Below are 26225 nucleotides of genomic sequence, written 5' to 3' on the forward strand. Positions count from 1 at the left end.
GCTTGTAAGGAGAGGAAAAAAGAACAGTATTATTTGGGACAAGATATGCCAACCTATACTGTCCAGTGGAGGAAAAATATTTACTTTTCTTTCGTAACATAATCTTGGAAGGGTATAGGGGGCAAAAAACAACATAATAAATCCTATCAATAAAACTGTGAATAGAAACACCCTCTATACATTTCCCCTGATTTTTCTAACTGGTGCCCTTTGAGCTGTAGAACTCCTTGGCTGGGGTTATGGTTAATCAATGCTTCGGTTTGGGAACTTTCAAGGGCATCACTGGGTTGGTAGGAAACCACTGTAAAAGGGTCAGACTGTCAACCAAAGCCCAAAAATGCCCTGGGGACTCTATACAGCCTCCCGTCCTCCCCAACACAACCAGCTCTCCGTGACACACAAATGGGGGTACACTTCACTCTGTGATAGAGAGAAGACATTAAATATCGAAGACCCTTATATGGTCTGTTAAGGAGAGTCTCGTTGATCCAAAAGACTAACGTTTTCCTGCTTTGTTCATTTCTATTTTTTAAACACAAAGGTCTCCTTTTTCAGCATAGGAAAAAAAAACGACTTGCCAACTGCTTTTTGAAGCTCACTATGCAAAACAATGGGGCTGTTTATGTTGGATGGTGGGAATCAGGGAGCCCATAAAAGATGCAATATTTTCACCTACATGTTTCCTGCCCATACCTCACCCTCAAAGAGAAAGCAGCTGTCTGTCTAGGGGAATGCGCACCAGCCGGAGAGGGAAAGTTCAAAAGTCGTGTGGGAAGCAGGAGGATCTACGAGTATTTGCTTCTGTCCCAGACAAACCAAGCAAAGCCACAGCACTGTCAAACCCAAGAGGCTTGTGGCTTTTCAGCACATGATCCTTCTACACATGGCAGCTCCACGTGTCTGGTGCAGGGAATCCACAGGGCAAACCTGACCTCACTTGTTAATAACCATGACCAAGAAGATGCCAATTTCCCCTGTGGGGTTTATGCTTACAACTGTATATAGGGGTTTATGCTTAGAACTGTGCATACACACACACACACACACACACACACAAAACTATATGCATAAGTCTTAACACATAGGCATGCCCAAAGCAATCTGGAATACAGTATCACAACAGCAGAGAGGACCCCTGTATGGAATTTCTGCAACCAAGGTTATACACCTGACCCACCCAACCCCAAGTCACATATATAATACAGATCTGAGTCTCTACACTCGTGCATCACTTGTCCCTGTTGGGGACCGCAGCAACGTACTCAAAGCTGTTACGTGTGTGCGTTGGCAACTGAGTAACCAAGGTAATTCTCTCTCCATAGCAGGGCCCTGAGCAGAACACCAACCAGGGATGGAAGAGAAAATGCACGTACCATTCATATGCCTAATACCTGACCACCAGAGAGGCACAGGGTCAGTTACGGGGGCTGTGTTCTAAGAAATGGGAGAACACAATGGGAAGGCATAACCCGTCTTATTTAAAATCTACATTAAACAAGGCAGTCACATAGAGATCATGGCTGAATAAAACAGTAAGCATGGCAATACAAGGTCAGACAGGACATATGCATGGAATATTTCTCATCTTCTAAAGCGGGAACATGGAAAAGCATTCAAGATTTCAACACGATCAATACTTTTTATCACTGTAAATAGAGTCTCCTGTTTCCCTGTCTTTTCTCTTTGGAGTTAGAGTGGGGAAAAAAATGTTTGAGCTCAGTATTTGTGATGTGGGACTCCTGGGTCTGCTTGCTGGGTGAGGATGTTTTTCTACCTCTAAGCAGGGCTGACAGCCTCAGTGATTTTGATGAGTCTGGGCTTGGCAGGTGGCCTAGGTCCAAATCAGAGCACCTGGACAGTGCAAGACCGGACAGGTTCTCCACATATACGTGCAGTGGGGAGAAATGCCTAACGTGGACCAGGCTTCAGCAAATCCCTCTCCCAAATAGGGCAACTCAGAAACTGTCCCATGTAGGGAAGTTAAACCTTGGTTAAGCTAAATGACCAAAAACTACAGAGTTTGGATACAAAAATGAAGCCTTTCAGGATTGACCTGGTGACACTAGATTTACGTTTTAATCAACTACAGAAGTTTGCCACTAAGGGGCTTGGTAAAACGATCCTGAGAACCTGGGCCATGCGGGTAAAAGGAGAACATGGGGCCACTTTCCACAGTGGTGTCCAAGGGCGATCAGCGTCGCGGTGTTTGGGAGTCTTGCTTGCAGCATGGCACACGGTGACTCACCCAGATGGACATTTCCACCCCAGCAACAGCGCTGGGACGAGTCATGAACTGGCAGTGAACCTCGGCTCCTTTTTTGTTGGCAAGTCAGGTGGCTGACTCACCGAGGAGAGGGTCAGATATTGGTGCCCAGGATGCAAGAAGCAAAGAAGCCACCTGGCCTGTGAGGACTCTGATAGAGAACGTCTTTTGAGCTATTCCACAGGGTGTTTTCACATAAAGCATCTGCTGGGAAAGTAAGTGTTCTTCATTTCTGTCTAATATGTTCTCAGTGGTACAGGAACACGCCGGCCCCAACATCCCTTCTGGACTGTGGGGAGCACAGTATTCACAGCACTCGAGGGGAGATTAAAACAAAGCCCAAACCAAAGGGGACTCCAGAGAACATCTGACAGGAGGGAGAATGCTATCAGAATGATTCCTGACCGGCTTCCAAGCCAGAGCACTGCAACGTGATTGCCGAACGCCGCTCTTTTGGGGTGGCAGAGAAGAGAGGACAGCCTGGGACTGCAGGAGAATCCATAACATTTTCTTACATACTTGTCACTGCCTAAAACTCACATTTACGACTGCTTGTCAGCTCTCTCCCACGGAGCAGTTTCCTTATCTGTAAAATGGGGGCAATAATTGTTTCTACGTGATTGGGTGTTCTGACAATTAAATGACCCACTGCAGGTGAAGGGATGAGCAGCGTGTGGGGAACCTAGTGCTCCCAAGTCTGTTGTCTACTGTGGTTCTTACCCACCTCTCTACATACCCTTCAGTAAGTTACACGATGTCTTTGGGTGCCAATAAATAAGGAATAGATGGGGATGAAGAAAGGAAAGCCTGTAAGAAGGTGGGGCTGGGTGGGATTAAAAAATAGTAGAGGAGCGCCTGGCTGGCTCAGTCAACAGACCGCGGGGCTCTTGACCTCAGGGTCATGAGTTCAAGCCCCACGCTGGGCATGAAGCCTACTTTAAAAAAAATTAGGAGTAGAAGTAAGAGAAAAGCACACACACACACACTCACACGTAAACATATACACACATATGTACACACACACTAACTCACATTTACACACACCCACACTCACCACACACTCACACACACTCAGTCAAATATACACACTCACAACATACATACATCCACACACACATGCATACTTATATACACACTCACATTTACACACACACACGCATACACTCACGCACACACTCACAGTCAAATATACACACTCACAACATACATACATCCACACACACGCATACTTATACACACACTCACATTCACACACACATACGCACACACACATACACACTCACAACATACATCCACACACACGCATACTTATATACACACTCATTTACACACACACATACGCACACACTCACAGTCAAATATACACACAACATACATCCACACACACATGCATACTTATATATACACTCACATTTACACACACATACGCACACATGCACACACAGTCAAATATACACACAACATACATACATCCACACACACATGCATACTTATATACACACTCACATTTACACACACACATACGCACACACTCATGCACACACTCTTTTTAAAAAAATCTAACAATATTAGCTTAGCTTATTTATTTCAGGAAAGTTTTTCTCACTAGTAAAGCTGGCCTAACCCAGAGAAAAGTCAAGGCCCCCCCGTCTCTATGACCTCACTGGGCAAGGAAATGTCCGTGAGGAGTGCAGTGATGTGAACTCAAACGGTCTCAATGTGGGCATTTGGCACGCTTTACCCAAACACAAATACAACCCCACCATGAGTAAACTTGAAAGTAAACATCAAAGATTCTTGCGATACAGAAACAGAAAAAAAGAAGAAAGAAAAGTTTTTCTTCACTGACCTCCACTTTTACCCAATTTTCTGAATTCGCCAGTATCTCTTCCATCTATAACATAGTACACTGAGGCGCGCCCACTGAACCCTACATCACCCCAGCTGGGAGGCTATGCTCTGGACTCCCACCAGCTGAGCTATGCTCTCACAAAGGGTCAGCTGTGTTTGCTCCTAAACTGGTTTATGTCAATTGTACTTCTCTCTAATTACATAATTTCATTAACAAATGTAAAAAGACAGTTGCTGGTTCTAAGAAAACGAAGTTGGATGCTTAGGGAACAACCTGATAAGGCTGTCACTAAAAGAATTGTCAAATTTGGGATGGGCATGACAATTTGCAAAAGACTATAAAAGAGAAAGAAAAATCTAGAAGAACTCTGCATTTAGACTGTTTTGTGTCTTTTAAGATGGCATGCATCATTTATAATGAATCTCCATTTCACCAAACTTTTCAAAGAACCAACTGCTACTGCTTCTCGTAACCATAGGGAAAACATCTATGGTTTTGATAAACCTAACAGCTCACAATTATTCTGTGCAAGGCACTTGCTGAGTGTTTCTTATATACTTGAATAATGAAGAATGAACCAACTTTGCTAAAGCAAGTATTTTGGAACTTTGATAAAATATTGGTTCTATTTTGGCTAGTGCTGGCTTTTAGAATATAAATTTTCAATTAGCAATAATCGCACAAATGTCTTATCTTGTTCCTAATCTTGCTTCCGTTAAGCGTGAAAGAGAAATTATTTCTACCTCTGGGCACATAAAACGTCCCATCATGGGAACAGAATCAAACACAGCAACAGCTCACGGCTCAGATGCACACAGCACAAAGCTACGCGAGCAGAACAAGAATCAGACATATATATAACCTTTCTCCCGAACTGCAGGGCATTAACAATGCCTGAAAACACACGGCTTCAGCAAGTTTGAGCAACATGCCATATGGTGAAAATTGTTATATAATTTCTAAGTCAATAGTTTAGAAGCTCTGGGCCTGGAAATGTTCATGTCTGGACTGATCCCCAGATATGCCACCCCCAGACAGGTTTGTTTGTTTAAGATTTTACTTTTGGGGTGCCTGGGTGGCTCAGTCGGTTACAGATTTTTTTTAGTAATCTCTATGCCCAACATGGGGTTCGAACTTACAACCCCAAGATCAAGATTCGCGTGCTCTACCGACAGAGCCAGCCAGGCGGCCCTCACCAGATTGGTTTTAATTTTTGGCATGAAGATCTATAGAAAAATAGGTTTGTGAAAAATATTCCCCCACTAGGAAGGAAACTGAAACCAAGGGGACTGGAAGTCACTGTTATTTACCAACATGGCACATTTTAGGCAGTGATGAATCATGGACTGATTCATTATCAAGAAGGCCTCAGTTATAATCGGCAGTGATTTAACCATTTACAAAGGTCTACTATCTGTATGACACTCTCAAGTGTGGTCAGTGTTCACTACAATAGCTTTACAGTCCTAAACGTGGATCTTCGTCTGTGTGTACGAAGATCCATGCAGGGAAGATGAGAGTTTACGTACAAATATGCCAAGCTTTGGGTCCCTCATATTTGCAGGTTACTTGTTTTGTTTTTGTTTTCTTCATCCTGGCACAAGCATTTTTGCTTTAAAGACTCAGAATTATCTGCCAGACAAGCATTATTATGCCTACCTAACCCAAAGGTTATAGTAAGAAATAAATACAGTTAAAATGTAAAATGTCTCAGAGCCTGATTCAGGCAATTCAAACCGCTTAACAAACAAGTCTTTGACTTGCCTCTGAAAAGTCCACTACAACAGCTGTGTGGCCAACATAAAGTGTCTGATTCATGCTTTATCAGAGAGCGAGAGGGGGTCTGAGATCACCCTGGGCCACGTCTCCTCCTCCCACAGATGAGGAAACAGATCCCCAAAGGTGAGCAGCTGGTGGCAAAACCGAGTCTCGTCAATTCCAGTGCGTTCTCTTTCCACAGAGCTGACGCTATTACCCTCAGGACTGCGACAACATGACCACGACAAAGACAGTAAATAGTGAGTGGCTTACGTACTTTCCGCGGACAGGTCATTTGGTCATCAAATCAACCCTAGGAGATGAGAATGATTATCATCCTCATTTAACATGTGAGGAAACAGAGGGGCAGTGAGATTCGGTGGCTCCCCGGGCGGTCTGACGTTGGAGCCCACATTCTCCCTCCCAGCACTCCAACAGCCCGCTGCGTGCCATCCAACACGCTACAGACTTGCGTATTTCTACGTGGGACAGCCTGAGAGCGAAGGGTGCTGCAGTCACTTTTAACAAATAGTCAAATGGAACATTCTGACACACCGCGTGAAACTCAGCGCCCTGCCTCCCTTGGCTCCCTCAATCCCTGTGCTTTCAAGTCTCTCTCCGCTACCCCTCCTTCTTCTGCCCCCCAAGTTTTGAGAGCCGCCTCGAGAGCTCTTCGTCAGTATCAATGATGCCATTATTCACTGAGCCTGACAAATAGGTCGGTTTCAGGAAATCCATGCTCCCCCTTTTCCATTTCCTCTATTTCCCATCAGAGAATGAAGGCTTCTATCTTAATGTTTCTATTCACCATTAAGAAGGAATTGCAACTTCTTTTTTAATGAAGAGAAGGGAAATCAAGTTAGTATGAAACCAATCAACAAATCTACCAGTAATATACTTAGTAGGCAGATTATTTACAATGGATACAAACAAACCTGAGAATAGCTAGCAAGAATTTTACTTTTTGCTAAGGTGGTCACTGGATTTGCACAATAATAGGTCTGTCTAAAGAATAAGAATTTCTCCCCACGTTTTGTAAATAGACATTGCTCTATGAGCCGAGACAGTGCTGTATTTCAGGGCTGAATGGAACATGCTATTTGATGTGATCATGCAAATTAAAAGTAGTAAATTTATTAGGCTCTCAGTAAGTTTAAAAATCATTTTTATCTTTTTAAAATTTCTGAACATACTAATTTGTAACGCAGAGCTCCAGAAATCTTTAGTTTCACATGTCAATTTTATTATCTGTACTTTAAATGAAGTTATTTCCCATTTAAAAAAAAAAGTTTGTTCTGGGGCACCTGGGTGGCTCAGTCAGCTAGGTGTCTGCCCTTGGCTCAAGTCATGATCTTGAAGTCCTGGGATGAGTCCTGCATTGGGATCCCTACTCAGCGGGGAGTCTGCTTCTCCTTCTCTCTCTGTGCTCTCTCTCTCAAATAAATAAATAAAATCTTAAAAAAAAAAGGTTTGTCCTATATTCAGGGATATGTGTTGATACAGTGCAGAAGACCACAATGGTCTCTGTGGACAATAAGGGAGAATGTGATTCTAGAAGACATGACAAAGAAAAACAACCTCCCTGAAGCATTTTAACCACATCACTGCAGTAGCCCCTGTGCTGCACCATATCAGTCAACCAATAATCAGTTTACACTAAGCTCAGTTTAGACTTCAGAATTCTGTTCAGCCCTTCTGGATTTTGCCCTTCCTTGGGTTTTCTATAGCACTCAAAATCTATAAAACAGACAGTTTAACTCAATATTATCTCAAAATGTTTACTGTTGTTTGTTATGCACACTTTTGCTTTCCACCCAACTTTTTGATTTCTCAAGGGCTTTCCGAGGCTGCACACACAGTAGGGGTTTCATGGATCCTTAAGGAACCATTCTGAGACCCGCTGGCTCCCTGGGTTATAGAAGAGGAACAGCCCTGGGCCAGGTGGGAGTCACAGAGCAGAGGGTGAGGAAGGTAGACGGAGGATATATAATAAAGAACCCTACATGTAGTCCAAGGAGAATAGATTTTCTCTTTAAGTGGTGAGCAGTCCTTGAGTAGAGTTCTACTTCAGGAACATCTCTCTGGCTGTATCTTGAATAACATCAGCTGAACAAAGAGTGAGCTCTGCATAGCCACAGCATTTGTTTCTGTTACAGTAGGAAATCGTTTACTTTTGTAGTTTATTTAAATCCAAAAGCACACACCCAACACCAAAATACACACTGGGCTAACACTCAAAGCAGACTGTTCTAGACTCTGTAGAATTTATTGTCTAAAGTGCTAATGGGCCACTAAAAAGACAAATTGACTACAACCAACATTAAGAAGTACTTATTCACTTCAAAGAAATATATTTGCTAAAGGTGTAGGAATGATGTTTGGAAAGAAAGGCTCATTTACTCACTGTGAGCAACAGAAGAAATTTTCCTAGTTTCAGATTAACTTTTGAAAAAATTGTATATCGAATAATTTCTCAACAAGTTTGCTTTATGTGGCAAGGAAAGCGTTGTCAGGAAACAAAATTCCCTACAAGCAAGTGATCTCCTTTTGCTTTCTAGCCTTGTAAGGCCTGCATCCTCTCCATCCATCCCTCACTATTCTTTTTAAAAGGCAAATGAGAAAGTCATTCAGCTGATGTTCTTCTAAGTAGAAATGAGGAGAAAACATTCATTAAGACTAAATACCTAGGGCGCCTGGGTGGCTCAGATGGTTAAGCGTCTGCCTTCGGCTCAGGTCATGATAGCAGGGTCCTGGGATCGAGTCCCGCATCGGGCTCCCTGCTCAGTGGGGAGCCTGCTTCTCCCTCTGCCTCTCTCTCCCTCTCTGTCGCTTATGAATAAATAAATAAAATCTTTAAAAAAAAAAAAAAGACTAAATACCTAATGGGGTGCCTAGGTGGCTCAGTCGTTAAGCGTCTGCCTTCCACTCAGGTCATGGTCCCAGGGTCCTGGGATTGAGCCCCGCATCAGGCTCCCTGCTCAGCGGGAGGCCTGCTTCCCTCTCTCCCTCTCCCCGTTTGTGTTCCCTCTCTCGCTGTGTCTCTCTCTGTCAAATAAATAAATAAAATCTTAAAAAAAAAAAAAGACTAAATACCTAAGGAAATGGGGACACAATCAAAAGAGTAGTAATCAAACTTCCTTCACGAACAGAAATGCTTCCCTCCTGAGCTAAAGCAATTGTGATAAACTCCTTGGAAGGACCAAGACCCACCAAATAATAAATCAGTAGTCATCTGTGTTCAATGGAATAGGGATGCAATGCCTCAAGGAAGGAACACTAGCAAAACGTGGGGCTGGGAGGTCATGTTTCCCTGTGAATGTGTAGTTTGTATCACCAGTGACTACTAGAACATTCAGGATGTGAGTGAGCCATGGAAACCAACAGCATCTTATATCAATGGACAGTGAATTTCCAAAACAGTGACAAGGAATAACATGGCACATTAAACCTCTTCTTCATGTGATAATCCCAACAGCTACCACTTCTGGCTGGAGATGGTGCCCCAGTATTTCTAATTGTTGGAACACCTCTGAAGATACTAATACCCCCTTTACAGGGAAAGAGCCTGGCGCTTAAAAATAAAAAAACCCGTCCATGTCTTCTTAGCAAATTAGTGGCACAGACAGATCCTGAAATCAAATCTTGTTGACCTCAAAGCCACGTGCTAGAACTGAAAAGAATGAATGTGAATTTTATGGGGAAAAACAGAACTGCCGAATAAAGAAAACAGACGAAGAGGACTGAGGCCCAAAAATCAAGTGAAGAGAGCGAGCCAACTTACCAGCATATTTTGTAGTATTAGATTCATCCATGGACCAAAAGCAATAATCAAAGGCAAATACCTGAATGAAAGAACAAATTATTAAAGATTAATTAACTTCTATGAGTAAATCAGACTACAAAAAAAAAAAAAAGATTTGCTGATAAACATGAGGGTTCTTGCTACTGTCTGATTAGAAAAAAACACTATAGATTTAATGCTTTATTAATCCTAAAGCTTCTTTCGGACTAAACTGTTGGGTTATCTTACTGTATTAGAGTGAGTTGCATACAAAAATTGCTATTTATCCAGAATGGGAACAACGAGACATCTTAACCAAAAAAATATTTTTAATGATACATTTAGTAAGAAAAAAAAAAAAACAACCCCAAAACAACGACTTCTCACCCAAGTCCACAGTTCCCGCATCTGCTGAAGCCCTTGGCTGGATTCCCAGGCTTTGCTAGTAACATGAAAGTGATCAACTTGCATTTTAATCACCTCCTTCTAGCTTTCTGTGATGGTACCATTTATAGCCAAAGTTCCAAACTCCCCACATTCCCACCTTGGACTCCATTCTCTCTTTGCTTCAGCATACCATCTTGGGCCAAGTCTTGTTACCAAACCAGTAACTCACTCTTGGGTGCATTCATTTTCTGTAGAGTTACGGAATGACCACTATGTATTGGGAGACGCTGATGCGTCCTGCATTGGGATTCTCATCCAATCTCTGCTTCCATGCATATGACCACCACTCATGTTCCAGCCATCATTTGCAGATGTGCAGGGCAATGCTCCCCAAAGTGTGCTCCAAGAAACAGTCGTTTCAGGTGATAGTCCATGAAAAAAGATTAAACTCTGTTGCCAATGCTGTACATTTTATCCTGTTTCCTCCATGCAATTCTCAATATTAAAGGTTCTGAAAATTTATCCAGCAAAGAAACTCATTTAAATGCTTAATTTTTTATTTCTCCAGTTCATTTTAGTGAAGAGACCCTTTCCTGAGTAACACCTATTAACATGCCTTGAAACTCCTGTTTCTCGGTGTACCCCCTTGGCAAACTCTGGCTCAGAGGACTCAGCAGCCCCTTTCCTGGGCTCCCTGTTACAGCCTTTTCCCCTGGCAGTCCAAACAGCAAATTACAGACCTCCCACAGACAGGAACCCTCTAGTGCTTAATCATTGCCTAGGGACTACAAGCACCGAGCAAACAGAACCCAAACTCTTTGACCTGGCGTTCGATACTGGCCACAATAAGGCATTTCCAGCCCCTGTCCCCCAGCTTCCTTATGCTTCCACTGAACTTGTCTGTACCTGGAAATGGGAGGAACGATGCCACCCCGTCCTTGTCCTCCTCTTCATTTACACCCTTCAAAATGCTTCCTATTTCTTAAGGCCCGCTTCGACGCAATTTTCCGCCAGGAAACACTTCTCAGTTAAATCCAAAGGAATTATCTCTCTTCCCTGAAATCTTACAATGCTATTTAATCCTTTTTCTTGCCACTCTTATACCAGTGACCTGTTTTCCATTTATCAGGGTAGGTGATCCATGCATATGTTTTACCTCCACTGGAAGACGAAGTTCCTTGAAGGCAGGAACCATACCCAATTCATACTTGTATCTTACAGTGTTCACAGTAGTTATTTATAGTTACTTATTGAATGATTAATGGTACTGAGACCTTGCAAGAAAGCAGGTACTTTCTAAATCCTAAAAAGACTAAGTTATGTTTTGAAGAGTTTCAGCCCTGCATGCACACTGTTAACAACCGATGCAGGTACGTACAATGTACACAACTTGCATCATCAATCTCAAATCCAAACTCAAATTTTGCTACTTATACACACTTATTCACTCTGGTCTTATAGTAACCAAGGTTACAACGAACAGTAGTTTCAACCAACAGAGTGTGGGATATTTACTGCATTTCAGGGCTTTTCCCGTGACTCGAGAGACCACACAGGCGAAATCCAGTTAATCTTCCTGCCTCTAGGCAGCACTGAACTTCTCCTGAGACATGATGATCTGACTTGTTTTCAAACGTTTCCAGGTAAGGAGATTCCACAACCTAGCTTTAATGGCATCTTATAACACTTAAGTTCCATTCTCAGGACATTTTTCCCTTCGTTTTGACCTAAGTCAACTCTCCTTACTTTAAATGGCCAAGAGAGGCTATTTTCCATTTTTCTATTATCTTCATTGTTTTCCTCTAGAGTCTCAATGAATTCCTCTTAGTAGTTGCTATATACAGTGAAATATCATTTATTCCCCATATGTTGATGTTTCATACCTAAAACTTTCTTTTAACCATTTGCTACTTTGTACACAGAGCAAGAAAGCGAGGGAAGTACAGTCACAGTTATGCTACTTGAAATAAAATGGAATCCTCCCCAAATTTTGGGGGTCTACCTCTCAGTAACAATCATTCCCTATTCTGTGCCAACATCCATTTCTAGCAGCTAATAAAGTCAGTTTTGCTCATAAAAAGGGAGAAAACAAAATTTTCATTTTAAGCATCTGCCTCCTAAAATTCAGACAAATGTTAAAATCCCGCAGAGCAGGCAAGATGGCGGAGGAGTAGGAGACCTGGATTTCGTCTCCTCTCAGGAATTCAGCTGGATAGGGATCAAACCATTCTGAACACCTACAAACTCAACAGGAGATCAAAGAAAAGAAGAGCAACAACTCTCTGAACAGAAAAGCGACCACTTTCTGGAAGGTAGGACGTGCGGAGAAGTGAATCCGAGGCGATATTCGGGAGGATAGACGGCGGGGGAGGGGCCTCCGTCGGCCGCTTCTGGCAAGTGATAGAGCCACGGAGCACAAAATCGGAACTTTTAAAAGTCTGCTCCGCTGAGGGACGTCACTCTGGTGGCGAAGTGGGTGGTGGAACCCTCGCGGGACAGTGTGGTCTCAGGACCCTCGGGGTCACAGAAAGACCGGGGGTGCCTGCGTGCGGCAGAGCTCCCAAGTATCGGAGCAGGGAAGCCGGCTGCAGAGACGGAGCCCAGGCGCGGGCTCTCAGCTCGGGGCTGCTATAAACCGTAATCCGCGGCACAGTCGGGCCACAGCTCCTCCAGCAGGGACCCAACAAGCGGCAGATCCGGGGAGACTCACCTTCTTCCCCCGGGAGGAGAGGTGCGGGAGCGCACCGCGGGGATCTGCTGGGTTTGGAGACTCCACCGGGGTCGGGTGCCAGATAGAAAGGCGCGGTCACAGGCCAGGTGAGCGCGGAGTGCGGCCGGAGACCGGGGAGACGGGAGTGACTGACTGCTTTTCTCTGGGGGCTTGCTGAGGAGCGGGACCCCGAGTTCTCGGCTCCGCCGGGGCGGAGACTGGGAGGCTGCCATTTTCACTCTCCGCCTCCAAAGCTGTACGGAAAGCTTGCAGGGAACAAAAGCTCCGGAGAGCAAACCCGAGCAGATTACTTAGCCCGGACCAGCAAGGGCGGGGCAATTTTGCCTCCGGCAAAGACATTTGGGAACCACGGCAACAGGCCCCTCCCCCAGAAGATCAGCGAGAACAGCCAGCCAAGACCAAGTTTACCGATCAATGAGAACGGCAGAACTCCAGCGCTAGGGGAACACTGCACATAGAATTCATGGCTTTTTTACCATGATTCTTTAGTCTTTCAAAGTTAATTATTTTTTTTAACTGTCTTTTTTTCTTTTTTCCTTTTTTCTTTTTTTTTGAATTTTTCTTTTTCCCTTTTTCAACCAACATCTTATCAATCCCTTTTTTTAAAAAAAAACATTTTTATTTTTCATTTTTAAAGTCATATTCTATCCCTTCATAGTAGTTACCCGTATTTTTGGCATATATATATAAGTTGTTCTCTCTTTAAAATCTTGAGATAGTTTCTTCTAACAGATCAAAATATACTCTAAATCTCTAGTGTATGTTTTTTTTCTACTCCCCTGCCTGATCACATTCTCTCCCTTTTTTCTTTCTTTCTTTTTTTTTAATCCTCTTCTTTCTTTTTTCAAACAACTTATCAAATCCTTTTTTAAAATTTTTTATAATTTCCATCTTTACAGTCATATTCCATCCCTTCATCATATCAACCCTTATTTTTGTACATATATAAGTTTTTCTTTCTTTAAAATTTTGGGAGGGACTTTCTTTTAACAGACCAAAATACACCCAAAATCTAGTGTGTGGCACTGATCTATAATCCAGCCTGATCATATTTGATCACATTGTTTTTGTTTTGTTTTGTTTTGTTCTGCTTTTGTTTGTTTTTATCTTTATCTTTTTCTTTTTTCTTTTTTTCTTTCCTTTTCTTTTTTCTCTCTTTCCCTTTCTTTTCCCACTGCTTCAGGTCTTTTCTGATTTGTTTAGAGTATATTTTCTGGGGACGTTGTTACCCTGCTAGCATTTTGTTCTCTCATTAATCTATTCTCCTCTGCACAAAATGACAAGACGGAAAAAATCACCTCAACAAAAAGAACAAGAGGTAGTACCGACTGCCAGGGACCTACTCAATACGGACATTAGTACGATGTCAGATCTAGAGTTCAGAATCATCACTTTAAAGATACTAGCTGGGCTTGAAAAAAACATGGAAGTTATTAGAGAAACCCTTTCTGGAGAAGTAAAAGAACTAAAATCGAACCAAGTAGAAATCAAAAAGGCTATTAATGAGGTGCAATCAAATATGGGGGCACTAACTGCTAGGATAAATGAGGCAGAAGAAAGAATCAGTGAGATAGAAGACCAAATGATGGAAAATAAAGAAGCTGAGAAAAAGAGAGATAAACAACTACTGGATCACGAGGGCAGAATTCGAGAAATAAACGATACCATAAGACGAAACAACATTAGAATAATTGGGATCCCAGAAGAAGAAGAAAGAGAGAGAGGTGCAGAAGGTATAATGGAGCAAATTATAGCAGAGAACTTCCCTAATTTGGGGAAGGAAACAGGCATCAAAATCCAGGAGGCACAGAGAACCCCTCTCAAAATCAATAAAAATAGGTCAACACCCTGACATCTAATAGTAAAACTTACGAGTCTCAGAGACAAAGAGAAAATCCTGAAAGCAGCTCGGGAGAAGAGATCTGTAACCTACAATGGTAGAAACATTAGATTGGCAACAGACTTATCCACAGAGACCTGGCAGGCCAGAAAGGACTGGCAGGACATATTCAGAGCACTAAATGAGAAAAATATGCAGCCAAGAATACTATATCCAGCTAGGCTGTCATTGAAAATTGAAGGAGAGATAAAAAGCTTCCAGGACAAACAAAAACTAAAGGAATTTGCAAACACGAAACCAGCCCTACAACAAATATTGAAAGGGGTCCTCTAAGCAAAGAGAGAGCCTAAAAGCAACATAGACCAGAAAGGAACACAAACAATATACAGTAACAGTCACTTTACAGGAAGTACAATGGCACTGAACTCCTATCTTTCAATAGTTACCCTGAATGTAAATGGGCTAAATGCCCCAATCAAAAGACACAGGCTATCAGATTGGATTAAAAAACAAGACCCATCGATATGCTGTCTGCAAGAGACTCATTTTAGACCCAAAGACACCCCCAGATTGAAAGTGAGGGGGTGGAAAACCATTTACCATGCTAATGGACACCAAAAGAAAGCTGGGGTGGCAATCCTTATATCAGACAAATTAGATTTTAAACCAAAGACTGTAATAAGAGATGAGGAAGGACACTATATCATACTTAAAGGGTCTATCCAACAAGAAGATCTAACAATTGTAAATATCTATGCCCCTAACATGGGAGCAGCCAATTATATAAGGCAATTAATAACAAAAGCAAAGAAACACATCGACAACAATACAATAATAGTGGGGGACTTTAACACCCCCCTCACTGAAATGGACAGATCATCTAAGCAAAAGATCAACAAGGAAATAAAGACTTTAAATGACACACTGGACCAAATGGACTTCACAGACATATTCAGAACATTCCATCCCAAAGCAACGGAATACACATTCTTCTCTAGTGCCCATGGAACATTCTCCAGAATAGATCACATCCTAGGTCATAAATCAGGTCTCAACCGGTACCAGAAGATTGGGATCATCCCCTGCCTATTTTCAGACCACAATGCTTTGAAACTAGAACTCAATCACAAGAGGAAAGTCAGAAAGAACTCAAATACATGGAGGCTAAAGAGCATCCTACTGAAGAATGAATGGGTCAACCAGGAAATTAAAGAAGAATTAAAAAAATTCATGGAAACCAATGAAAATGAAAACACAACTATTCAAAATCTTTGGGATACAGCAAAGGCAGTCCTAAGAGGAAAGTATATAGCAATACAAGCCTTTCTCAAGAAACAAGAAAGGTCTCAAGTACACAACCTAACCCTACACCTAAAGGAGCTGGAGAAAGAACAGCAAATAAAGCCTAAACCCAGCAGGAGAAGAGAAATAATAAAGATCAGAGCAGAAATCAATGAAATAGAAACTAAAAGAACAGTAGAACAGATCAACGAAACTAGGAGCTGGTTCTTTGAAAGAATTAACAAGATTGATAAGCCCCTGGCCAGACTTATCAAAAAGAAAAGAGAAATGACCCAAATCAACAAAATCATGAATGAAAGAGGAGAAATCACAACCAACACCAAGGAAATACAAACAATTATAAGAACATATTATGAGCAACTCTATGCCAACAAATTAGATAACCTGGAAGTAATGGATGATTTCCTAGAGATGTATCAACTACCAAAACTGAACCAGGAAGAAATAGAACACCTGAACAGACCTATAACCACTAAGGAAATAGAAGCAGTCATCAAAAATCTCCCAAAACACAAAAGCCCAGGGCCAGATGGCTTCCCAGGGGAATTCTACCAAACATTTCAAGAAGAATTAATACCTATCCTTCTGAAACTGTTCCAAAAAATAGAAATGGAAGGAAAACTTCCAAACTCATTTTATGAGGCCAGCATTACCTTGATCCCAAAACCAGACAAAGACCCCATCAAAAAGGAGAATTACAGACCAATATCCCTGATGAACATGGATGCAAAAATTCTCACCAAAATACTAGCCAATAGGATCCAACAGTACATTAAAAGGATTATTCACCACGACCAAGTGGGATTTATCCCTGGGCTGCAAGGTTGGTTCAACATCCGCAAATCAATCAACGTGATACAATACATTAACAAAAGAAAAAACAAGAATCACATGATCCTCTCAATAGATGCAGAAAAAGCATTTGACAAAGTACAGCATCCTTTCTTGATCAAAACTCTTCAGAGTATAGGGATAGAGGGTACATACCTCAATATCATAAAAGCCATCTATGAAAAACCTACAGCGAATATCATTCTCAATGGGGAAAAACTGAGAGCTTTCCCCCTAAGGTCAGGAACGCGGCAGGGATGTCCACTATCACCACTGCTATTCAACATAGTATTGGAAGTCCTAGCCACAGCAATCAGACAACAAAAAGAAATCAAAGGCATCCAAATTGGCAAAGAAGAAGGCAAACTCTCACTCTTTGCAGATGATATGATACTTTATGTGGAAAATCCCAAAGACTCCACCCCAAAACTGCTAGAACTCATACAGGAATTCAGTCAAGTGGCAGGATATAAAATCAATGCACAGAAGTCAGTGGCATTCCTATACACCAACAACAAGTCAGAAGAAAGAGAAATTAAGGAGTCGATCCCATTTACAATTGCACCCAAAACCATAAGATACCTAGGAATAAATCTAACCAAAGAGGCAAAGGATCTGTACTCAGAAAACTATAAAATACTCATGAAAGAAATTGAGGAAGACACAAAGAAATGGAAAAACGTTCCATGCTCATGGATTGAAAGAACAAATATTGTGAAGATGTCAATCCTACCTAGAGCAATCTACACATTCAATGCAATCCCCATCAAAATACCATCCACTTTCTTCAAAGAAATGGAACAAATAATCCTAAAATTTGTATGGAACCAGAAAAGACCCCGCATAGCCAGAGGAATGTTGAAAAAGAAAAGCAAAGCTGGCGGCATCACAATTCCAGACTTCCAGCTCTACTACAAAGCTGTCATCATCAAGACAGTATGGTACTGGCACAAAAACAGGCACATAGATCAATGGAACAGAATAGAGAGCCCAGAAATGGACCCTCAACTCTATGGTCAACTAATCTTCGACAAAGCAGGAAAGAATGTCCAATGGAAAAAAGACAGTCTCTTCAACAAATGGTGTTGGGAAAATTGGACAGCCACATGCAGAAGAATGAAACTGGACCATTTCCTTACACCACACACAAAAATAGACTCCAAATGGTTGAAAGACCTCAATGTGAGACAGGAGTCCATCAAAATCCTAAAGGAGAACACAGGCAGCAACCTCTTCGACCTCAGCCGCAGCAACTTCTTCCTAGAAACATCGCCAAAGGCAAGGGAAGCAAGGGCAAAAATGAACTATTGGGACTTCATCAAGATAAAAAGCTTTTGCAAAGCAAAGGAAACAGTCAACAAAACCAAAAGACAACTGACAGAATGGGAGAAGATATTTGCAAATGACATATCAGATAAAGGGCTAGTATCCAAAATCTATAAAGAACTCATCAAACTCAACACCAAAAGAACAAAGAATCCAATCAAGAAATGGGCAGAAGACATGAACAGACATTTCTCCAAAGAAGACATCCAAATGGCCAACAGACACATGAAAAAGTGTTCAATATCGCTCGGCATCAGGGAAATCCAAATCAAAACCTCAATGAGATACCACCTCACACCAGTCAGAATGGCTAAAATTAACAAGTCAGGAAATGACAGATGTTGGCGGGGATGCGGAGAAAGGGGAACCCTCCTACACTGTTGGTGGGAATGCAAGCTGGTGCAGCCACTCTGGAAAACAGTATGGAGGTTCCTCAAAAAGTTGAAAATAGAGCTACCATATGATCCAGCAATTGCACTACTGGGTATTTACCCCAAAGATACAAAAGTAGGGACCCGAAAGGCTACGTGCACCCCGATGTTTATAGCAGCAATGTCCACAATAGCCAAACTGTGGAAAGAGCCAAGATGTCCATCAACAGATGATTGGGTAAAGAAGATGTGGTATATATATACAATGGAATATTATGCAGCCATCAAAAGGAATAAGATCTTGCCATTTGCAACGACGTGGATGGAACTGGAGGGTATTATGCTGAGCGAAATAAGTCAAACAGAGAAAGACATGTATCATATGACCTCACTGATATGAGGAATTCTTAATCTCAGGAAACAAACTGAGGGTTGCTGGAGTGGGGGGTGGGGTGGGAGGGATGGGGTGACTGGGTGATGGACACTGGGGAGGGTATGTGTTCTGGTAAGCGCTGTGAATTGTGCAAGACTGTTGAATCTCAGATCTGTACCTCTGAAACAAATAATGCAATATATGTTAAGAAAGAAAAAAAGAAGAAGAAGAATGTAGCAGGAGGGGAAGAATGAAGGGGGGGAAATCGGAGGGGGAGAAGAACCATGAGAGACGATGGACTCTGAAAAACAAACTGAGGGTTCTAGAGGGGAGGGGGTTGGGAGGATGGGTTAGCCTGGTGATGGGTATTGAGGAGGGCACGTTCTGCATGGAGCACTGGGTGTTATGCACAAACAATGAATCATGGAACACTATATCTAAAACTAATGATGTAATGTATGGGGATTAACATAACAATAAAAAAAATTAAAAAAAAAAAAATAAATAAAAATAAAATCCCGCAGAGCAGTTTTAAAAAGAAACAAACAAACAAACAAAAACAAAACAAAACAAAAATTCCGCAGAGGAGGAAAGGCCCATGATAGTACTGGTGAATGACTACTTTTTGCTTGCCAAATACTGAACTCTCCTTGACCTGAATTATGTCTCGATTTTCACAACCTTTGATCACAGGCATTTTAGAATGGCCATTTCTCAAACCATGGAGTACAGGTTATTATTTTAGTACATATTTGCCATTCAGAAAGCTAAAGCCCAGACGTCTGAGGGATTTCCCTAAAACTCAAGGCAAGTGAACAGAAAAATTGTTATATTTTTTTCCTTTAATGTAGGCTACAAGTGATCCTCCCTTCCATGAAATTCTACTGACTTCGGAGCTCCTGTGGCATGAGTTCACATGTGGTTCTATTGGATGCCTCAGTTCCTGTGCGTGGGTCTTCCCTCCACTTGCAACGGTGAGCTCCTTGCAGACAGGGACTACATTTCGTGAACCTCATCATGCCTGGGTCAGGATCTCATACAAAGCAACCACTGTAAGTAGCATTTTCTCAATAAACAAACATCATACCAGGAGAAGGAGTTGGAACACAGACACGAGCACAGAACAGATGTGAGAACTGGTATGAAGAAGCAGAAGTTCAGGGCCCCTGGGTGGCTCAGTCGGTTAAGCGTCTTGCCTTTTGCTCAGGTCATGATCCCGGAGTTCCGGGATTGAGCCCCACATCGGGCTCCCTGCTCAGCGGGAAGCCTGCTTCTCCCTCTGCCCCTCACCCTGCTTGTGCTCTCTCTCTCTCAAATAAATAAATAAAATTATTAAAAAAAAAAAAAAAGTTCAACTGCAAGATATATTTTTAGATGTTTCATTATTTTCATATGCATGTTTCTTTTCTTTTTTTTTTTTAGTGCACAAGTGGAGGGGGAGGGGCAGAGGGAGAGGGAGAGAGAAAATCTCCAGCAGACTGCCCACTGAGTGCAGAGCCCAACGTTGATCCCACGACCCCAAGATCATGACCTGAGTTGAAATCGAGAGTTGGAAGCTTAACCAAGTAAGCCACCCAGGCAGCCCTCATATGCATGTTTTTGAGCGAACTTGGTTCCTTCAATGGTCAAGTACAAATCTGGTCATGAGATGAGCACTAGGGTCCACTTTGGCACCGTAATTCCATGGCTCAGGTGGATAACAAGTATGGCCACATCATGTATAATTTGTAGCTTGCATAGAGATTAGAACACTTATTTGCTGTTAGAACAATTAGTTCTTATGATTGTTATTAAAACAGTTTCAAGGGTATTCAAAATAATTTGTCTTACGGAGTCCAATCATTTCTCTTGCAATCTTGTTAGTCCTATACACTATTCACAAACTATTATCCTTCTTTTCATGGCCAAATTTAATTATAATTTAATCACAAAAGGTTTATAACAAAAGGGGACATGATTTTCTTTGGTCTTAGAGAAGTTTTGCTCTTTCAATACAAAATCCACTGACATGTCAAAAGAGATAATAAAGCCATTTTCTTGAGAGCTATTCCTTAGAAAATGACCACCTCAAATTAAAAAAAAAAAAATCATCTTTTTCAAAGCCATCACATTATATGAAAGAAATATGTTATTTAAGACTTCAAGGTCATTTCATTAAAATTCCTAAATGCATATTTCATCTATTCATTACGAAGTTACTAGCATCCCAACTGGAGCGTGGGAATGGGGGACTTCTTAAATGCATACAACTGACTAAAAAAATTAATTTCCTATTTTGTCAATGCCAATCCATATTGTGAGCATTTTTTGTAAAGGCACCCATACCTTCCAAGAGCCTTCAATTAGATAAAGAGTCAAAAGGACAGATAATCTCCCTTTGTTTTTAAAATCTGAAAGCCATTATCTTCATTGTTTTCAAGAAAATTTTACTCTACCTTCTCAAACTCCTACTCCTTCCTCTTAGTTTGCAACTTGTAAAACTCCTACCAGCATTTAATTCCCTGCAGCTTGCTGTTCACGTCTGTTCCACCTTCATCGCTCTCTTAAAAATGTTAGCTTTGCATCTTTGTGAACAACTGAACATCTAGTAAAGTTACAACAAGCTGTTCTTAATAAGGTAAATGTGTTGACTGATACATATTCTGAGGCAAAGGAGCCCCAGGACTTAGGAGCAGGATGCAACATAGTCAAACTCTGGTCGAATCTAAATGTCCTCACCATAGTCAAACTCTGTCCTATCTAAATGTCCTATGTCTGATGGCATTTCAACAAAATACAATTTTTAAAAATGAAAGAAAGAATTTTCTTTGTTTCCTTGAAGAACCAGAAGGCATCGGCGTTCTAAGAAACGTGATCTGTAATCATTTTCTGACCCATAAAAGCCAAACATGCAGGAACTTGCAATTCCAACTACCTTCCATTCATCCTTCCTAGTTGTGTGCATTCACCAGTAAGTTCTCCAGTTGTACAATGATTAATCCACAAAGCAATCAACAAATAACTATTTGCCACCCCTGTCAATTTTAGGTACTATAGGGAACTCAAATATGCATTAGGCATGTTGTTTGTACTCCAGTTGTTTATAGTCTAGCTAAAAATAACAACATAAAACAATTATTTTAATATGTCTCATACCCCCTTTTCCAGGCAGAAAGTGATTAACCCCAAATTATACCAAGATAATTTAATTTTATGTAAAGAAATATTTCTAGGTGTGCCTGGGTGGCTCAGTCAGTTAGGCATCTGCCTTTGGCTCACGTCATGATCTCAGGGTCCTGGGATCGAGCCCCGCATCAGGCTCCCTGCTCAGCGGAGAGCCTGCTTCTCCCTCTGCCCCTCCCTACCACTCATGGTCTCTCTCTCTCTCTCCCTCTCAAATAAATAAAATATCTCAAAAAAAGAAATATTTCTACACATATTCATCAGATTTTTGGCACAGTGAGTAAAAGCCCACTCCCTTTCAATTTCTCCAAATTAAAATCTTTCAATGACATCTCAAATGTCACTTTTTTATTTTTATTTTTTTAAAGATTTTATTTATTTATTTGACAGTGAGAGAGGGAACACAAGCAGGGGGAGTGAGAGAGGGAGAAGCAGGCTTCTTGAGGAGCAGGGAGCCCGATGTGGGGCTCAATCCCAGGACCCTGGGATCATGACCTGAGCTGAAGGCAGACGCCTAAGGACTGAGCCACCCAGGTGCCCTTTTTTGTAGACTTCATTTATTTGAGAGAGAGAGAGAGTGAGAGAGAGCGCACGCGAGCAGGCGGAGGGGCAGGGGCAGAGGGAGAAGCAGACTCCCCGCTGAGCAGGGAGCCTGACGCAGGGCTCGGTCCCAGGACCCTGGGATCATGACCTGAGCCGAAGGCAGATGCTTAATGACTGAGCCACCCAAGCACCCCTCAAATGTCACTTCTTTATGAAAACTCTCTTAAGGATACTTACTACTCTGAATTTCTTATTTGTCTAACCAGAGTTCGTCTATGTGTGGTGGGGGTGTGTGTGTGTGTGAGAGAAACAGAGATTCATTCCTTTTGTTCTGCTACATGATTAATTCTCAGAGGCCAAGATTTTGGTTTTCCTAATGTTTTATTGTCCATAATTCCACCAAACCAAAAAAAAAAAAAAAAAAACCAAACTGAGAATTTACTTTGTAAAGCAACTTCTTGGCAAATTTCCTTTTAATTAAATGATCTTGTAAATCTGTTTTCACGTACGATGGCTGCTGAAAACAGCGCACACTGGCTGGTGTGCCCTTCAGCTGTACGTAGACGACACCACAATGGTACCTTGTCACAGTCCCTGTTTTCATTCAACTGTGGAAGTGACAGGACTAGTGTCACCCTAGAGACATGAGGTGTGTTTACTGGATTCCCACCCCTGTCCCGAGAAGACAGGGGCATGCTCCCCTATTCATCTATTATGTCCAGAGTCAGCCAGATCTTCAGCTCTCAGAGTTCTCACCAATGACCAAGAAATCCTCTGGGCGTATTAAGGACAGTGGGAAGTCTGGGGGGCAAAGGGAAGAAAAGAGAATGCAGACCTATGAAGGAATCCCTCCTTCCTGTAACTATCTCCCTCTCCTCACCGCCCTGCCCAGGGGGCTACAGCTCATTCTTCAAGTCCTGCCCAAAGGTCGCCTCCTCCAATGTTTCCTCAACTTCCCTCCTACGTGCTGTCTTAGTCAAAAGCGTTAGCTCTCTAACACACCCTCCACTGAAATAACTACCCATTTTACATTCAGTTGGGATTGTGGGAATTCAAACAAAATACCTGCCAATACGATGCTTGGTGTATAATAGTAACTCAGTGTCGGCAGCTACCATGATCAGCATTAACAGCATCTACTAGTGGACTCCTCTCCCCAGACAGCAGTAGAATTACTACTTGTGGAGTGTATATTATGTACCAGGTACCATTCTCAGTGTTTTAGTCTCATCTAGCTGGGACCTCCCCCAAGCCAGGGACTGTGCTGATTCATTTCTTTCCTTCCTACAGGTACAGATGCAGTAGATAGCTTGATTTGCTTAATCAAGTAAAGAGAGAAAAGTAAAAAGGCAGCTAAAGTGCACATGGCCATGAGTGGAAGAGATCCTATAGTTCCTGAGCTCTGTAGCAAAAGTATCGATGCAAAGCACACCACCCCTACCTCCCAAATCCGGAATGGGAAGGGCTTCCTACCCTGCGTGGACGTGCTTTGCTTTGCATGAAGGAGTGTGTTCCTCTCCTCTCTTTCTATACGGCCACCCTCCTCTCTTTGCACAATTCATCCACTGTTCCACATCTGCAGACCCAGCTGCTATCGACAGCCTGTCCTGGCAACTATCTACTTTGAAACTAAGCCCGAGATCTCTTCGCAAACCCCCATTTCTCCAGTTTTATAAATACTGCCTTGCGAATGTTCAATTCTGTCAAGTTGGAAGACCACAATTAATATGAAAGACAAGGGCGAAATCTGTTCACATTTCACCACACTGAATTGAACTGAATCCAAGAAAAAAAAAATTACTGTATTTCATGGCATGTTGAAATTTTCCTTTTAGTGCCAAGCTTCAACACTTTTCCCTTTCATCTTTCTCCTAAGTCAGAGATATGAAGAGTCATTAAAAAAAAAAAGAAGGGTTGGCTGTCGTTCACCTTGAAGAAGCTGGGCTGAAACGGAAAGGAGAGCGGGTCACTGAAGCCTGTCTGATCCCCTGATCCTTTGCCGACCACTGCGATTTGCACGAGCAGCTTTGCCAGCACTGCACCTGAGCATATCTGCTCCTGCTCACCATCACGGTCGCCCTGACTCCAGGTGCGTTCTACCGAAAGACAACCCTTTCCCACTGAACCACTGTCTTTCTGCAGTGTGATGAATCCTCTTCTTCACTTATGCCTGGAGGAGCACGGCAAACCACGTCTTGAGTTACACAGTATGGCCCGACTGTGAAGAGGTCCAGCATCCTAAAGGCTCAGCGCAAGACAACAGCATCTGAATACCGACGGGCCAACGAGCCAACGAGGCAGTGCTCCCGATCTCAGGGGATTCGCGATCTGCTGTAGGCAAGTGCACTCTGCACGGCAGCTGGAATTTCTAAGGGTGCCTGGGGAAGTGGCTCTTCAAAGACCTGGTTTGTCTTTGTCATAAGCATCTACGGAGCTAAGAGCCTCCCACTTGTCAAGCCCTCACACTCAAATAGAGGGAAGTCACCAAGAAAAGGGAACAGTGTGGTATGTAGAAGGCAGTGTAGACCTACAAGGATGAACACACTGTGGGGCGGGGGTGGAGGAAGTGGGGCAAGGCTCAGGTTTCTAGAGAAGGCAAAGCTGGGGCTGAACTTCGACAGATCATTAAAAAGACAAGTAGGAAAGGCATTCCAGGTAAAGGGGAAGCCGGCAAGCAATGGAGAAAAGGTGAGCATGACTGGAGTAGTCTGCAAGAGCAGTGGGCAGGGGAGCAAAAGTGAAGAACGGGGCGAGCCAGCTGCGGGAGACTGTGCACCTTACAGGGAAGCCTGGGCTTTAGCGTGCTGGCACATGACGGGGCCACATTCTCACTCTGGAAGGATCACTGTGGCAGCAATGTGGATGAGGGACTGAATGGGCAGAAAACCAGGGACCAAGAGGCCGATTAGCAAATCATTATGATGAAGGTAAAAGGTTTTAATTCTTAGCCTCAACGGAGATGGAAAGAAGCTGTAGTGAAAGTCACCTTTTGCGGGGGCGGGGGGGGGGGGGCAGAACCCCATACCTTATTTATTTGAGAAACAGCACCTTTTCTTTGGAGAACTGTACAACTACCACTCCAGCCACCTGGTTCCCAGGAGGTACTACCATGTTCTTATGGGGCATATGTAATCATGTATTCAGTATATGCTTGCTCGGGGGAGAAGGCAGGAAGAAGCATACAGGGGCTCAGAGTGGACCACTCAGTTCCCTAATCTCTTGGCCATAGTTAACTGGTCCTAAAGCGAGTGTCTGACTTGGGATTTCTGGATTTGGGACAAAGGAAGCCAAACCAGTCTCTCTGACATGACTGGAGTTGTAAAATCTGGGACATGTTGAGGCCATGTTTCTAACCACATGAACCAGAGAGCAGACACAGCTGGACAGCAGTGAGAGGGAGAAATGAAGGGGCCCATATGGGAATGGAGACAGGAGATGGGGAGATAGGGAGAAGCGACTGCATGTGAACCCCAGCCACTTCCTGTCCTTGAGTCCAGACATCTCAGACTCATTCTAATCTTACAATCCATCTAGTTTGAGTTCTGGTCACTTTCAGCTGATAGACTCCCAACTACTAGCAGAAGAAAAAAACATGAGAGATGGTAAAGGAAGAAGTAACTAGGCTGGGTCACCCTTGAATATAGGACTGAAGGAAGGGTGTGAATATTAAAGGCCTGTGGGAAGAGGCACCAAGAGCGAAAACCA

General features: G+C 42.6%; 1 protein-coding gene across 5 annotated transcripts in view; it reads right to left on the minus strand.

Moving 5' to 3' along the window:
* Positions 1-26225, minus strand: part of KIF13A (kinesin family member 13A) — a 211714-nt gene that overhangs the window by 91424 nt on the left and 94065 nt on the right. For all 5 annotated transcript variants that reach the window (XM_032424921.1, XM_032424918.1, XM_032424919.1 and 2 more), the window contains one exon: positions 9655-9715. In XM_032424921.1, coding sequence (XP_032280812.1) covers positions 9655-9715 — 61 coding nt within the window. The remainder of the gene's footprint in view (positions 1-9654; positions 9716-26225) is intronic.

Source organism: Phoca vitulina, unplaced genomic scaffold (genome assembly GCF_004348235.1).
Source record: "Phoca vitulina isolate PV1807 unplaced genomic scaffold, GSC_HSeal_1.0 scaffold31, whole genome shotgun sequence".
NCBI classification, from domain to species: Eukaryota; Metazoa; Chordata; class Mammalia; order Carnivora; family Phocidae; genus Phoca; species Phoca vitulina.